Genomic DNA, 14,180 nt, shown 5'->3' with positions numbered 1-14,180 from the left:
TCTATTCATCAATAAATGTATCATAGTTTCCACAAACATTCCACAGCACAACTTTTTCCAACCATGAAAAAAATATATATATTCAGCACCAAATCAGCATATTTGAATGATTTCTGAAGGATCAAGTGAAACTGAAATTAAACTTTGCCATTACAGGAATAAAGCATATTTTAAAATATAATAAAAGAGAGAACTATTTTACATTGTAATAATATTTCACAAAACTGCTGTTTACAAAAAAATGCTGCCTTGATAAGCATTAGAGACTTTTTTTTCGAAAATCTTACTGACCCCAAACTTACCTTTTAGTTTTTGTCCTTAGAAACCGAATTGTTTTAATGGTTTTTCAATAAAATTAGAATTTGCATTTAATCATTCAGTCACTTTATCAGATGCTTTTATCCAAAAGGACTTAAAAAAATAAGAAACGTAATACAGAATTTTAAGAATAAACCAGAGAAGGAAGAACAGAAGTGTAAAAACATTAGAGAGAAATTTCCTAATAAGTGTGGGTTTAAGAGTTCATGGCACAACTGAGCATGTTATGTGTAGGCTCAGTCAGTGAGTAAACTGTTTCAATGTATTAAATTAGCCATCTGATGTTTAAATGTCCCACGGTTTCAGGAACCAATAACTATTAGTCTGACATGAGGAAAATAATCCATTTGTTACTTAAAGTTCACACAGATTTTCCTTTTCAATTTGATGTTTATTTTTTCTTTTCTATGTGTGGCAATAAAAAAAAAAAGAAAGGGGCAGGATCTCATTACAAAACCTGAAGATGCGCATCATGAGCTAAATTGAAAGCTTCGGACCCTGCGTACCTTCGAACAATCTAGTGCACTCGCTTTGTGATCTTGCAGGAAGAACGAGAGCCGTTACGTGAACAATTCGTTTCATGCTGCCTTTTACAGTTTTCTCCGTTGGGTTGACCTTAAAAGTGGGCTGCAGTGGGAGCTATATCAGACTGAGCATTGCATGTGTAAATGAGGTAGTTTTGTGGTTGTGTCCCAGCTTAGGCTGGTCTGACTCACCCAGTGGTTTGTCTGTGCGGTTGTTGTGTTGGAGGCCAGTGCTGGCTGACAAGTCCTCAGGAACAGGCATGGCCTCATCTTGGTCCTCTCCCCCCTCGATAGCAGTCGGGCTGTCCCTTCCTGAGCAGAGAGTAGAGAAGTTACCAATATAGACTCAGGCCCATCCCTTTTGCTTACTTTATCTTAGTGGAGATGAATTTAAAATTGATGCATGTCATTTTTTGGGTTAATAAGGGATAAGTAAGCCATTTGTAGGCTGATTTCCCATCAGTGGCTCAACCAATGGCATTGGTGTAGGGGGAAGGGCTATCTGTTTGTCTGACCAATGACAGGTGGTTTGAGTGTTCAGGAAACCTTTTTGAAAAGCAGTCATTAGGTGTGTTCGACTTCATGAGGCGCTGAGCAGATCGAGCGGTGCACGTTGGAAATTTAGTCCAACTAGAGATGGTGCTGATTCCACGTTACTTTGACGTATGCTTAAAAGTACAACAGCAATTTGAGAGCAGGCTGTCTCATTCTGCATAGCTTCTAATGATGAAACAGCTGTTTCACGATTGGCCGGATTCACCGAATGTTCACCTAGTGTTTTTGATGCAACACGAAAACATCTGAAACATCTGTGTATTTGACAAATATTGCAGATAATCTACTTCCAATATATTTAAAAACTACGATCGTCACTTCAGGAACAAGCAGTAAATCTCTCCGATCCGTTAAATCCAGCCGAAGTTGAACACAACTATTATTTTTGGATATCCGTTTGGTGACACTATAGTGTAGATAGAATTGAAACACTTCCCCTTAAAGAAAAAGGTGGTTGCTCAAAGTTGCTCAAGGTTGTATTGTATCCCACCGTTGACACTCAGAAGCATTAGTGAAGTTCCTAAATGTAATTTCGGGAGGAGTGAACCCATCTAATGTTTCAATTGCTGGAGCATGTAAGCAGCAGCTCACCTTGCTCCGGCATCAGCTGTTTCGGCTTCCTTCCACCTCCCCAACTCCACCAACATAATTTAGTAGTCCTGGAGGGGGGTATATCTAAGCTCGAGTTGAAGCTGTTTCCTCGAGCCCCTCCACTGCAGACAGCAAGCCAAATAGCAAGCCAAACCTCAATAGCTTCAAAATTATATGGGCAAACAAACTCGTGAAAATATGTTCTCACTAATGCAGCAAATTTGGAGCTCACTTTAATGAGTCTTGTGTAAGTTTCGTAACTTTATTATGAAAATGTCGACAGAGCACAAATGCTGACCCGGTTACTGGATTCAGAGTGTGTTCCCTTTTTCCATTTATCTGTTTTCCTGGGAAAGTGTTTGCATTGACCCTGTGCCGAGATGTCATCCTTGATGTGTTGTGGCGCAGAGGAACATTTCGTGCATCAAGTGTAAGAGGTCACAAGTTGAAATCTCGCTGAATGTACAATTTAAAATGTAATCTGTTTGTCAGTCAGTAATAGGGCCATTTGGATGTACTTGATTTGGTATTTGCTGGAACACAGAGCTTTACGATGAGTGATGGATATCGTTCACATCATTCCAAACCTGTACGACTTTTTTCTTCTGCAGAATGAAGATATTTTTGTCCATTCAAGTTTTGGACCCCATTGACTTTCATTGTACGGACAAAAAAAGAGGACATTTTCCATCTTTTTTGTTCCACAGAAGTCATAAAGTCATATGTTTGGAATGACACAAGGGTGAGTGTGATGACAGAATTTAAATTTTGAGATGAACTAACCCTTATAAGTTATAAACTTTTATTTTGTTCGTTGAAACTGGTAAGAGTTCAGAGTGATCATATGAGTTAGTCAGCCATTTTTGTGAGCTGAAGCCTTAACACATATCTGATGTGACAGACCTTCACACATAGCCTGTTGTTGAACAGTCAAAAGACGGTTATCTTTGCTTGATTGTTTTGATCATCCAGACCTCACTGTGGCTTTGAGCATATGAGAGGCGGCTCTTACCTGTTATCTGGGACATTTCCTGTGCCTCCTCAGTCTCCATCCTGTGCAGGTATTCTAACAGGAGCAAAAGTAAGAGAGAAAGTGTATCATCAGTGTTCGCTGCCTCAAAAATAACCCTGTATAAGAGAAGTGGCTGGTGATTAAAGGAGAATGGCCTTTCTTTGTGTATCTCCATCACCCTGGCAAGAACAGCCCCGTTCCAGCCGCACACACCACTGTCTTCCACATTACATTACAAAGAACTACAGACATTTTCATTACCGCTCTGACAGACGGGGTGAACTAAGAGAATATGTTTGGTGGACTACAAGGCCGAGGATGGTGTGGGGAGCCTCGAAACGAACAGGCTTTCAGACCACATTTGTTATTTATTGTTAATTTCCTACCACATAATCATCCAAAAATGCAAACTGACTGCCGCAAAATTAAGCAGAAAATTAGATGGCCCGGGGTCATGGAGGATGCGGGTGTTTGGCATCGCCAGCTGATTGGCGCCCGTGTTCACACTAATTTACTGAGCATGCATGGGTGAGCCCGGCAGCCCAACTCTTTCTGCATCTCTCCGCTTCTCTTTAACACACACACACAGATGTAGAACGCAGACGAGATGTGCAATGAGTAAGGTGACAGAAGGAAGACGATACCGAATTAAAAAAGCAGGTTCATTGGAGACAAGAATTGAACAGATAAAGAAACAAGGGAAAGGTTAGGCGGAAATAACTCACTGAGAGAATAGGACGAGAAGAAAATGTGTGTGTGTGTGGGGGGGGGGGGGGGGGGGGAGGGGGGGGGTGTGGGGGGGCAAAATAAGTGTTTTTTTTTCTCCTCAGAAGGAGTTGGTGGTGAGCACTTCCTCAGGCCAGGCCTGCATATCTGAGAAGTCACCAGCGCTCGTGGCCCCATTAATAATGTAGCGGCCACTTGGGCCCACAGCAGATGGGCACAACAGCCTCGGCCTCACTGCCACTTCAAGACGCTCCCGCTAGGGCCCCGCGCCCGGCCCCGCCAACCACACAGGGAGCAGTGAAGTTCCTGAAAATAGCCAAGCAAGCTGAAGAGAGCTCCTGGGAGAAGGGGGACGTAGGCCTTCCTGTTTTTACTGACAGATGGCTCCACGCACTTGGAACAAAGTGGGAAAAACAGCGGCCTACCGTCTGTCGCAATGTCCCAGTCTTCCTGGGGATTGCACTTCTCGAAAGACTCAGGACCAGCTCGCACGCCCAAAACCCTGGTGAGGGCTTGTTTTGCCTGGTGTGAGATACATATAGGCCAGTGCCTGGGTGTCATTGTGCGTGTGAAATTGAGAATGTTAAAGGCCAGCGGTGCGTAAAGGATTGCAGGTGGACATGACAAGCTAATTGCAATTCAATTTGATTTAGCTGAAGAGAAATATGTTTTCTGTGAATGCTTTCTTTAGTTCAAATCTTTATATCCAAATCCATATTTGCAGGATGTGTGTGTGTATATATATAAATTAAAAAGACTGAAACGAAAAACCTTAAAAGATGACATTATACTGTATTCTCAAATACGGTTTCTGTGCATCTGACATCTGCATCTGAATATATTCTGTAATATTAGTGAGCTAATTAGCAGGACAACTAGCTGGGTAAAATTAATTGAATCACTCTGCATTGATTTATTCTCATTCTGGTTGTATTGTATTTTAAAATATAAAATATATAGGCATTATATAATTTTTGATTGCACAATATCACTAGTAAGTCATGTTACTGACATTTTACACGCAAACGCAGATCAGATCAGCTGTTATGAAGACTAAGGAGCTGCTCATGGATCTTCACAGACCTCTTTGACTGTCTAAATGGGACATCAACAATCTTTTCAACACTTCACAGAATTGGCCACTGTGAGATAGCAGCCCGATCTGGATAGAAGGAAGGCATTTGGCTTCTTTGCCAGTTTCTTGCCAGTGGTCTGGCTTTGATTTTTACCAGGAGGCACATGTTGCCATCAAAAGCAACATGGGTTGGGTAAATGCAGGCAAAAACTTGATGAGAACCTGTTTCAGTGGCCCAGCAACACTCAGGGTGTGTTCACACTTGTAGTTCGGTTCATTTGGTCCGAAGTCCGGACCAACAAAAAAAAATATATATATATATAAATAAATAAAACATTTAGTCCTGGTCCGCTTAGCACACTGGCATTTTAACACCAAACCTAAAGATATCGAAGCTAAAGAAGGCATAGGGATATGTTCACAACCTGATTGGTCGCCTTTTATGGCGTATATTTCGCGACGGAACTTACCGAACATCCAAAACAATGCGGTGTGCTGGACTGAACGCCCTCGTTGTATTTGCGTATAGCCTACATATGATGGTATTTTGACCAGCTGAAAACTCGTGAATAGCTTATACAATGTGTAAAGGAGTCAAAACAGCGGCAGGAATCCCTCCGTCACACACACAAATGAAGATCTGCTGCGAGGAGACGCGGTTCTGACGCCTGTACCGAACCGTGATGGGCAACATCGTGACTATGACGAGAAAAAACAGGTATGCGTGAACATTCTGTCCTTTTTAGGGTTGCATGATATCATATCCTTTTTTAGTTCGTTTACATGTTTTTGGTCCGTGTTGAGTTGGTTTGGAAGCGGACCGAGACTCTTTTCAGCGGTCTCGGTCCACTTGTTTGGTACGCACCACCAGGGTTCGGGTGGCAGCGTTCACACAATGAACAGCACTAAAAGCAATCACATCAGGGTTCGTTTTAATCGAACCAAACATGCCAAGTGTGAACACACACCCTCAATAATAACTGAAAATCTGAGACATGCAGGACCTGAGAAATGGTGTATTTATGTTGGTAAAAGTTGCCATCCAGTTTGACTCATGGGTGAATATTTGTATAAATTAAAAAATCCAGTTTCATTCTGAGGAAATGTCTTTTTTTTTTTCAATTCAAAGTGTCCAACTGAGAATTTTTTTTTTGCTTTAATTGTATTTTTTGGGGGGATTTTTGGAAATTATTGGCCCCATTTATATTAAGTGTCGTTAATATTATGTAGACTAACTTAAATGTATAGCCTAATTTGATACAGTGCACTTACACACGTTTTTATATAAATACATGCATGTAATTGTCACTGTATTAATTTTTGTAATTACATCTAACCACACTGTTGACTCTACCCTTAACCTTACCTACATTCCACCTCAATAGTAGCAAAAGTGCATTGCAATTATTATTATTGTTTCTTTTTCGTAAGTACATAGTGGTTAAAGTTACAACTTTTTAAAAGATGTTGATTGAGGTTTGTCAGGTCAGGTTTGGGTTTGGGTTAGGTGCAAAACAAATGCATTATATGTGACGCATTCCTCATACCACAAACTACCAGTAATGAAAAAACAGTGCATCAACCTTCAAAATGATAGACGCATCTATCATTTTGAAGGTTGATGCACTGTTTTTTCATAACTGAGACACATGGAGTGGAGGAGTAGAGTGCATGGGGTGGGTGGCGGTATGGTATTCCCCTGCGCCCCCTTTTCTGAGCAGATGTGAGAGGGGAAATAGTGATGGTGTAGACAACGAGGAGGAAGAAAAAGTAAAAATACTCCTCACTGATGAGCTTCATGTATGGTTATTTATACCAGAGGTAAAAGCTTGCTTTATTCTCCCACTTAAGCCACTCTGGACTAGTTATCATATCAGTTCCCTGCACTCTACTGATGACTTTATATAAATACAGGTAGTAAACATGAAATTGTTAGTATCTTAATTCACACATTCAGCTACCTCTTTTTTTCTGCAGTTTTTTTTTAGCTTGTGTTGTCAAACCTCAGTGTGCGTGTAGGACACTGGTCACAGTCAAGACAGGAGATTAGCATAGTCAAGCATATTATCATAGCGACAGGAAGAGCTCTGTGGGTTTTAAAACACCATTAGTGTGTGTGTGTGTGCGTGTGTGTGTTAAAAGAAAGGGAGTGTAAAGTGTAGGAAAACAGATCTATGTGTGAAAAAAAGATGAAGAGATGGGTGGAGACTCGGCACTGCAAAACCGTTAAACAGACAAAATGCCAAAGCAGCGCTCAGAGCCATTCAAAGGTGAGTATGACTTAACTAGAACTACTTGCAACAACTGCAGTTTCATCATTGCACTCAGGGATGATTACATAAAGGACATCTTAATGTAATGAGTCAAGAAGAATTGCAGAGGGTAAATGCTGGAATTTTTACCTTTGCATAAAACAGCAATATTATAAAAGGATGCAAAATATTTCTGGGAATTTTTCCTGATTTCAGTGGGAGCAATACAGATTTAAGTCATAGCAGAAAAATGTTTTTCCCCATTCTATGATACAATTTGTGACAACACCGATGCCTCATTCAAATAAATATTTTGATGTTAACACAAATGTAGTCTTTTGCTGCTTTCTGCTTTTCTGCGACAACAAATAATAATAGGCCTAATGCAATCTATTATTCATTAATCCATTCATTTATTTGTGGTCAGTTCAAATGGATATTCTAACATGAGACAAATCTTAAAGTATTCCTTGTGGACACCTGAAGAATGTTTAATATATTCTGGATCACACAGGTGACATTAATTTAATATTCATTTTCCGTGAGCAAGCATCTTCACCATGTTCCTTTTTTTTCTCCTGTTACAAACATCATTAAAAACTTTCCTAAAATCATGCTTTTCTTAATAAAAATATTAGGTTTATCTTAGGTATATATATATATTTATGATAAAAATAAACATTAATAAAACATATAAATAAACTTGCCTTCAGAAATTACAAATATGGCTCTTTTGCATAGTTAGTATGGATAACCTAAACATATTTTACGTATTGGTTAAAAAAATAAACTTTTGTCAAATGGGATATCCATTGCCTGCCTTGCATCAGTGAGGATTTCATCACATTTAAGGGCGTAAGATAGAGTGATTGCTATCTTTCAAAGATGATATGCAGGAACTGCATTCTGAGGCTTTCACAGAAATAAAAGCTCACTTTAGAAGCCTCAGTTGCATTGGCCACATACTTCACTTCACTGCCATTGAGAACACTCGTTTTATTCACTTCATCATTTCATTTCTCTCTTTCACTGCGCACATTTGAATGTGCCACATTAACATGTACAATAGATTTTATATTAAAACATGCCTGAAACAAAGTGCAATAGATGCTGTCATATATGGAGGCATTATGCTCTTGAGATGCGCAAAAGTTACAAACATAAACTGTGAAACTGTTATTTTAAGTGCACGGATGTGAAAACCATTCTCTTTTTTTTTTTCTTTAAAAGATTGACCAAAGTTGTTTTAATCGCAGCAATAAGTTAAAAACTGTACTGAAATATAAAAAAAGCGGTTATTGTTTTCATTATTTTCTTGCCTACAAATGAAGGCCTATATTACATTGTTTTTAATTGGTTATTATTCGTATATTCGTAAAATAAACTTTGTTTGTCAATACATTTGCGTGAATTAGTTTCTCAGTAAGAAAGTTAGATGAATCAATTCTCTCAAATAATGTGAGAAGTGTTTTTGTCTCGCGCGCGGTCTATTTTTACACAATCGATCAATAGAGTTTCTCTTGTGCTGCACATATGACTCGTTCCGTGAGCATTAACGAGTGTACACGAAACCAAACAAGGGTAGAAAAGAGAAACTCGAGAGACACATGCATCAACGGAGATAGAAATGACCAAAGAATTCGTGTAAGTCATTTTCGTCTGACTATCACTGAAAATAATATTAGTAGGCTAATAAAAACTGCTCACAAAAATTGTTTAAAAAAAAAGATTATTAAGTAAAACAAACTTGCTATGATCACTTTCTGATCACATTTTACTGTTTCAACCACTTTGAATTTAATTAAGTGATGAAGAAAATCGAGTAAAAATGAAAGTGAAATTGATGAAAACATTCTGTTCTAACATAATGAAGAAAACTAAAAAAAAACATTTCTGAATAATACATTTTAAGTTGGAGGGACAAAACTAACTTTTCGATTTCATACATTTCCTCAGACATATTATTGATAAAAAGGGGGGTGTTATTAAAATAGCTTTTTATTATTTTTCAGAAAAAAATGTGTTCTCAACTCCATATTGCTAAAAATAGTGTGGAATTTTCATACTGAGCAACAGGTGCGTATCGTAAGATAATGAAAGTAACGTTTAAAGTTGTATTTAAACGAAATATTAACAACACACACAATTAAGTAATATATTTCGTATAGCCTATTTGAACTTTATCCTCAATTAAATTACTGGATAAAAATTCCACTCAGTTCCACGTTTGGGACATCGGGAAACTTTTTCCATATGGAAAACTGAAGAAAAAAAAGATGCAAAAGAAAAGAAAAGAGAAAGAAAAGTCAAACATAGCATCTATAGTTCAAACTTCTGATGAAGAAGCAGCCCTCGCGCAAAAGTAATGTAATTACGCGTACGCGCGCGGCTAACACGCCTTGCGCCATGTCAAGAGGATATGAAGCTCTTGCACCTGCTACAGAGTTCAGGACAAAAACTTCCATTACGCCAGTTCTTCTCTCTCTCCCTTACTTAAATTGTACATTTTAATCAGCTCTTTGACATGTGTCACTTGGAAAGGCCCGTGCGGGTTATTTACCTGCTATTCCTTGAGTTTGCAGTATGAAGCTCTTCCAGCTGTCCCCCGCCGCTCCATGCGCACAAGTTCTCAGCGCCGCGGCAGCAGTCTGGAACTCTGCGCGCGGTCCCTCCCCTCTCCACTGCACTTCCTCCTTCCAGCCCAGCATTGCTATGTCTCTGTGCTCGTGCGAGACATTTTGCAAGCTTTTATTCCAGAGGCCGAGTCTGCTCGGGGAATCGAGGCAGCGGAGCTTGGCACTTCGCTTTGTATCGTGCCAATAAAAGCTGACACCCAGTAGACCATCACTGGCAGCCATGCATGAGATGGGATGAGGCGGGTTAGGACAGTGGACTGATCATTTCTTATTTATTTATTTCTCTCTCTCAGAGGGACAGGGTCTCTTGATCTCGTGTCACCTGTTTTAGTGATGTCGGAAGAATAGGCTACTTTTCTTTAATGAGAAGTGAAATGATGCCTATTTAAAAGAGAAACGGAAAAGTGCACTATAGCGTTTCATTAATTAGCCTAATTGCTTTGGGGAAAGGGCCGGAGCCCACTAGAGGGCCTCATCAAATTGACAAGGGGCCCCAGATTGATTTAAAATATTTTACAATTATTTAAGAAACAATTTACTAACAAGAGTGCTAAATATGAGCACTAAATATGAGCACAGCTTGTGTCTGTGGCCCAATCGAAGCCATGGTGAAAACATTTATGGCCATGGGCGATCACAGTCCTCTGCCAACTCCAGGAAAACCATTACCATTTCCACTTCTGCTCCGCACCACACACATACTCTGGTCTGGAAGGATGAATGGATAAGGTGAATGATACAAAACAGTAAAAAAGTCCCAGAACTGTTATGCTAAAAATGAGCACTCTTCAAATGCCACTTGACCAATCAGATTGAGAACCAGAACTAGCTGCTTATTCTTTTGTTGTCATTACTGCATGTTTAATATTTGCGTTAAGAGCTATACATTGGATTAAAAAGGGTAACACTTTAGTTTAGGGTCCAATTCTCACTAATAACTAGTTGCTTATTAGCATGCATATTAGGAGATTGGCTGTTTATTAGTACTTATAAAGCACATATCAATGCCTTGTTATGCATGACCGTACATCCCTTAATCCTACCCAATACCTAAACTTAACAACTACTTACTGACTATTAAAAGCAGTAATTGGGAATGTATTGAGGCAAAAGTCGTAGTTAATAGTTAGTCAATAGTGAGAATTGGACCCTTAAATAAAGTGTGAACAAAACATTCATTAGAAAATTCAATTAAAAGTCTAAAATCATCTTCGTCATCCAAGAGGCATGGTGCATATTTTCTACGGGGGATTAGAGGGTGGAGTTAAAGGGTGAGAACTACTTCCAATGTAAACTCTGCATCCACATGCATACAATTCAAGCTAACTGTTATTTTTAAAACTAAACTCTTATAAGAAAATTTTCTGTATAGAAACATATGATTCTGACTTAATTATGCCAAAAGGTTCAATATAAGGAGACATGTCTTAAGTGATTACATAACACTTTTAATGTTTTTGCTAGTGATAAGGTATGTTTACGAGCTGTTTAATTCATAAAATGTAATAATGTAAAATTCAAATCAATTCAAATTAAATCCACAACATGATCCCATGATGGGAACCCCTAAAAGCACCTGACAGAACCCTTTTTATTTATTTATTAATAAATCATTTCTTTATTTTATTAAGGTTCTACCATTTCTTCTACAGTAAGTGTGTGAAACTGTCAAATCACACTTGACTGATTTGTATCTTCTGGGATTTCAATTAGATTTTAGAAAACACCATATGCTATATGGATGTTGCTTGATATGAAAGCTGCACATCCTGTCAGTTTAGTTAGAAGGCTGAAGGGTACTTCACGTTCAGAGAAACAGCAGCGTTCTCCAGACCAATGCCTGGTTTCACAGACAAGGCTTAAGCTAGTCCCAGGCTAAAATGCATTGAGTTGTTTTAACTGAAAGCAACTTGCACTGACATATCTTCAAATATGTCAGTGCCATGGTTTTGTCTCAAGATTCACACCAGTGATTTTTTCTAAGACACATTAAAAAAATCAACCGAAATGCCCTAATTTAACTAAGGCCTAATCCTGGCTTAATCTAAACCCTGTCTGTGAAACCGGGCCCAAGTCTATTATTTTAGTGCATAGAGTTTGGTTGTACTTTTAAATGACTTTTTTGCATGTAGTAATTTTTTTTTTTTTTTTTAATTAAAATGTTCATTCTTTTGACATAAGATTGTGACAGTACAAACTGACCTGTTCAATATTACTTTATTAAAATATATCATCAGAATGGATGTACTAACAATACTGCTACCAATCATCCAAAGAGATATAATTTTTGCATTAATATTTATAGAAATAGTCAATAAATAATGAGTTAGAAAGCAATTTTGGCTTAAACAAATAGGGTGATTTAATTCCCATGTTTTGTCATTATGAAGTTTCCGGTACATTTGCCTCATGGCTGTGGTATTGGCTTTATAAATGAGTTTTTTTTCCCCCCAGTGATCCAAAAGTTTGACCGTTCCAGGTAGCCATATCTCAGGAGCTGCTGGTGCTGAGTCATGTTGAGTCAGGAGGCCACTCTTATCTCCAGTCTCCAGGAGGACTTTTTCAGGCTGTTGGGTGTGGGGTGAAACGGGAACCCTGGATTATGGTGGCTTGTTTTTTTGTTTTTTTTTCAGGACAACCTGTTGTTTAAGTTAGTGACCCTCTGGAGAGCCAGAAAGTTTTCTTCTTCTGATATTATAATAAATGGAGTAAAAACTGTCTGTGACATTACAAAGGGACAGTCTAATCTCCAGAGATGACGTTGAGGGAATGCTTTTGGTGTAGGGTGACTCAGCAAACTGTGTTCTTGCTCCAGTCACACCAGAGCCGGAGAAGAGGCTTGCAGAGCCATGGAGGTGCACGATGACTCACAAAAACGGCCATGGCTGTGAGCTTGTGTAGCCTTTTGGGGGGTTATGATAATGAATGTATTTTCTTCAGTCAATAAACTTTTGGACTGTTTTGTGTTAAACATTAATTAGTGAAGTTAACATTTTCAATTCATTCATTTTCTTTCCGCTATTCAGTGTTGGGTAAGTTACTCTAAAAAAAAAAAAGTAATTAATTACTAGTAATTAGATTTCTGTATTAATTACTCTCTGTAAAAAGTATTTCATTACTTATTATATTCTAAATCCTATACCAAGCTCGACCAGTTGAACAATACAAGGATAGACATGAAACTGCTCTTTTAATTCTTTCAAATAAGTAATATACATTTGCATAAATTATTCTTGAACTGACCAAAGTTTTTAAAGGGAGAAGGTTACATTTAAAACATACATTTTATCATTAGATGTTCAGTTTTGATGCTAAATCCACTATTGTTTCATATACTGTTCTATAATCCATAGAGTACTATCATAATATTATAAAGAATTCAAAGATTTTATAAAGAATTTTAAGTATAATTTGACATACTTGCAAAGTTACATATAGTCAGTAGAATGTCTGTTGGGGAGCATCAAAATAAAGTGTTAGCAGATATCAAGCAGACAGTCTATTAATACTCTAATGAGAGTTAGTTGACATGTAGCAGCAAAGTTACTTATAGTCAGTAATAGAATGTCTAAAATTGACTGTCGGAATAGTGTTACCTTAAATTTCATGTAATATTAAATAAAGAATATGCATATTCTTTTTTTATATATACATAACACTACAATAGTAATGCCATAGAGTAAAAAGCTTTTCATATTTTTGGAAAGTTTTTATTTATTTATTAAATAAATAATAGCCTAATGTCAATTCAAATGTATTTATATAGCTTTTTTCACAACATATTGTTTCAAAGCAGCTTTACGGAAAATCACAATGTTAATGTTTTTAATATATTACTATCTATGCCTTATGTAATCTGCCATTTAGCAGATTAAAGCTGGGTAATAAGTTTCATTTTGTGACGATATAAACAATTTAAGTATATTGAGATTTGCTAGCCTATATAGTATAAATTGCTTTACACGTGTACTCTATGTATGCGGATTGAAGTTGGATTCTTAACCAACTTTATATAGAGAGCTAGATACATTTTGGGACAAATATACAGTATACTATATACAGTAGTATATCACTTTTGTAAAAAAAAAAATATATCAAAGTTGTAGATAAAACAGATAATTGGAATACATACTTATCAGTCTTTCTACTTTTCTTAGATTATTGCTAGTAAGTTTTTACAAATAATTACGTTTCTAAATATTACTTTTCCAGTGTGTATGTGGATAAAGTTGGATATAATATACTGTAGATCCTACTTTGTATATTGAGCTGTGTGATAATAGTTTACATTTTCTGAAGATTAAAAAAATTGCACTTATACTATGCACTATGTTCTCAGCAGTCTAGTTTATGAATTTTATACTGTTATTTTGTCATCCAGCATCAGAGTCTGATTTGGCCTCGTAAAGAAAGCTGCGACAGTTGAGTGCATGAAGTGTCCAACATTCCACACTTCGTTTTCCCGGTTAATTAAGCGCATCAACCAGGTAT

At 37.6% G+C, this 14,180-nt stretch overlaps 1 protein-coding gene and 1 long non-coding RNA gene across 5 annotated transcripts in view; one reads left to right on the top strand and one right to left on the bottom strand.

Annotated features, from left to right (window-relative positions):
* Positions 1 to 9,948, bottom strand: part of ikzf1 (IKAROS family zinc finger 1 (Ikaros)) — a 28,660-nt gene extending 18,712 nt beyond the window's left edge. The window contains exons 1-3 of one of the 4 annotated variants that reach the window (XM_056248147.1): positions 9,614 to 9,948; positions 3,001 to 3,054; positions 1,035 to 1,154 (exon numbers count right to left, since the gene is read on the bottom strand). In XM_056248147.1, coding sequence (XP_056104122.1) covers positions 1,035 to 1,154; positions 3,001 to 3,054; positions 9,614 to 9,911 — 472 coding nt within the window. In that variant the 5' untranslated portion in view covers positions 9,912 to 9,948. The remainder of the gene's footprint in view (positions 1 to 1,034; positions 1,155 to 3,000; positions 3,055 to 9,613) is intronic. The other 3 variants (XM_056248145.1, XM_056248146.1, XM_056248148.1) reach the window with 3 other exon arrangements.
* LOC130083142 (uncharacterized) lies at positions 8,583 to 12,666 on the top strand. Its single transcript, XR_008806817.1, has 2 exons — positions 8,583 to 8,697; positions 12,144 to 12,666. It is a non-coding gene; the product is annotated as an uncharacterized LOC130083142 (long non-coding RNA).
* Positions 12,667 to 14,180: the final 1,514 nt, after the last annotated feature.

This window comes from Rhinichthys klamathensis, unplaced genomic scaffold (genome assembly GCF_029890125.1).
Source record: "Rhinichthys klamathensis goyatoka isolate OS25496 unplaced genomic scaffold, OSU_Roscu_1.1 h1tg000053l_1, whole genome shotgun sequence".
NCBI lineage: Eukaryota > Metazoa > Chordata > Actinopteri > Cypriniformes > Leuciscidae > Rhinichthys > Rhinichthys klamathensis.
Note: the sequence above shows the minus strand (reverse complement) of the source record. Positions and strands in the feature narration are given on the sequence as shown.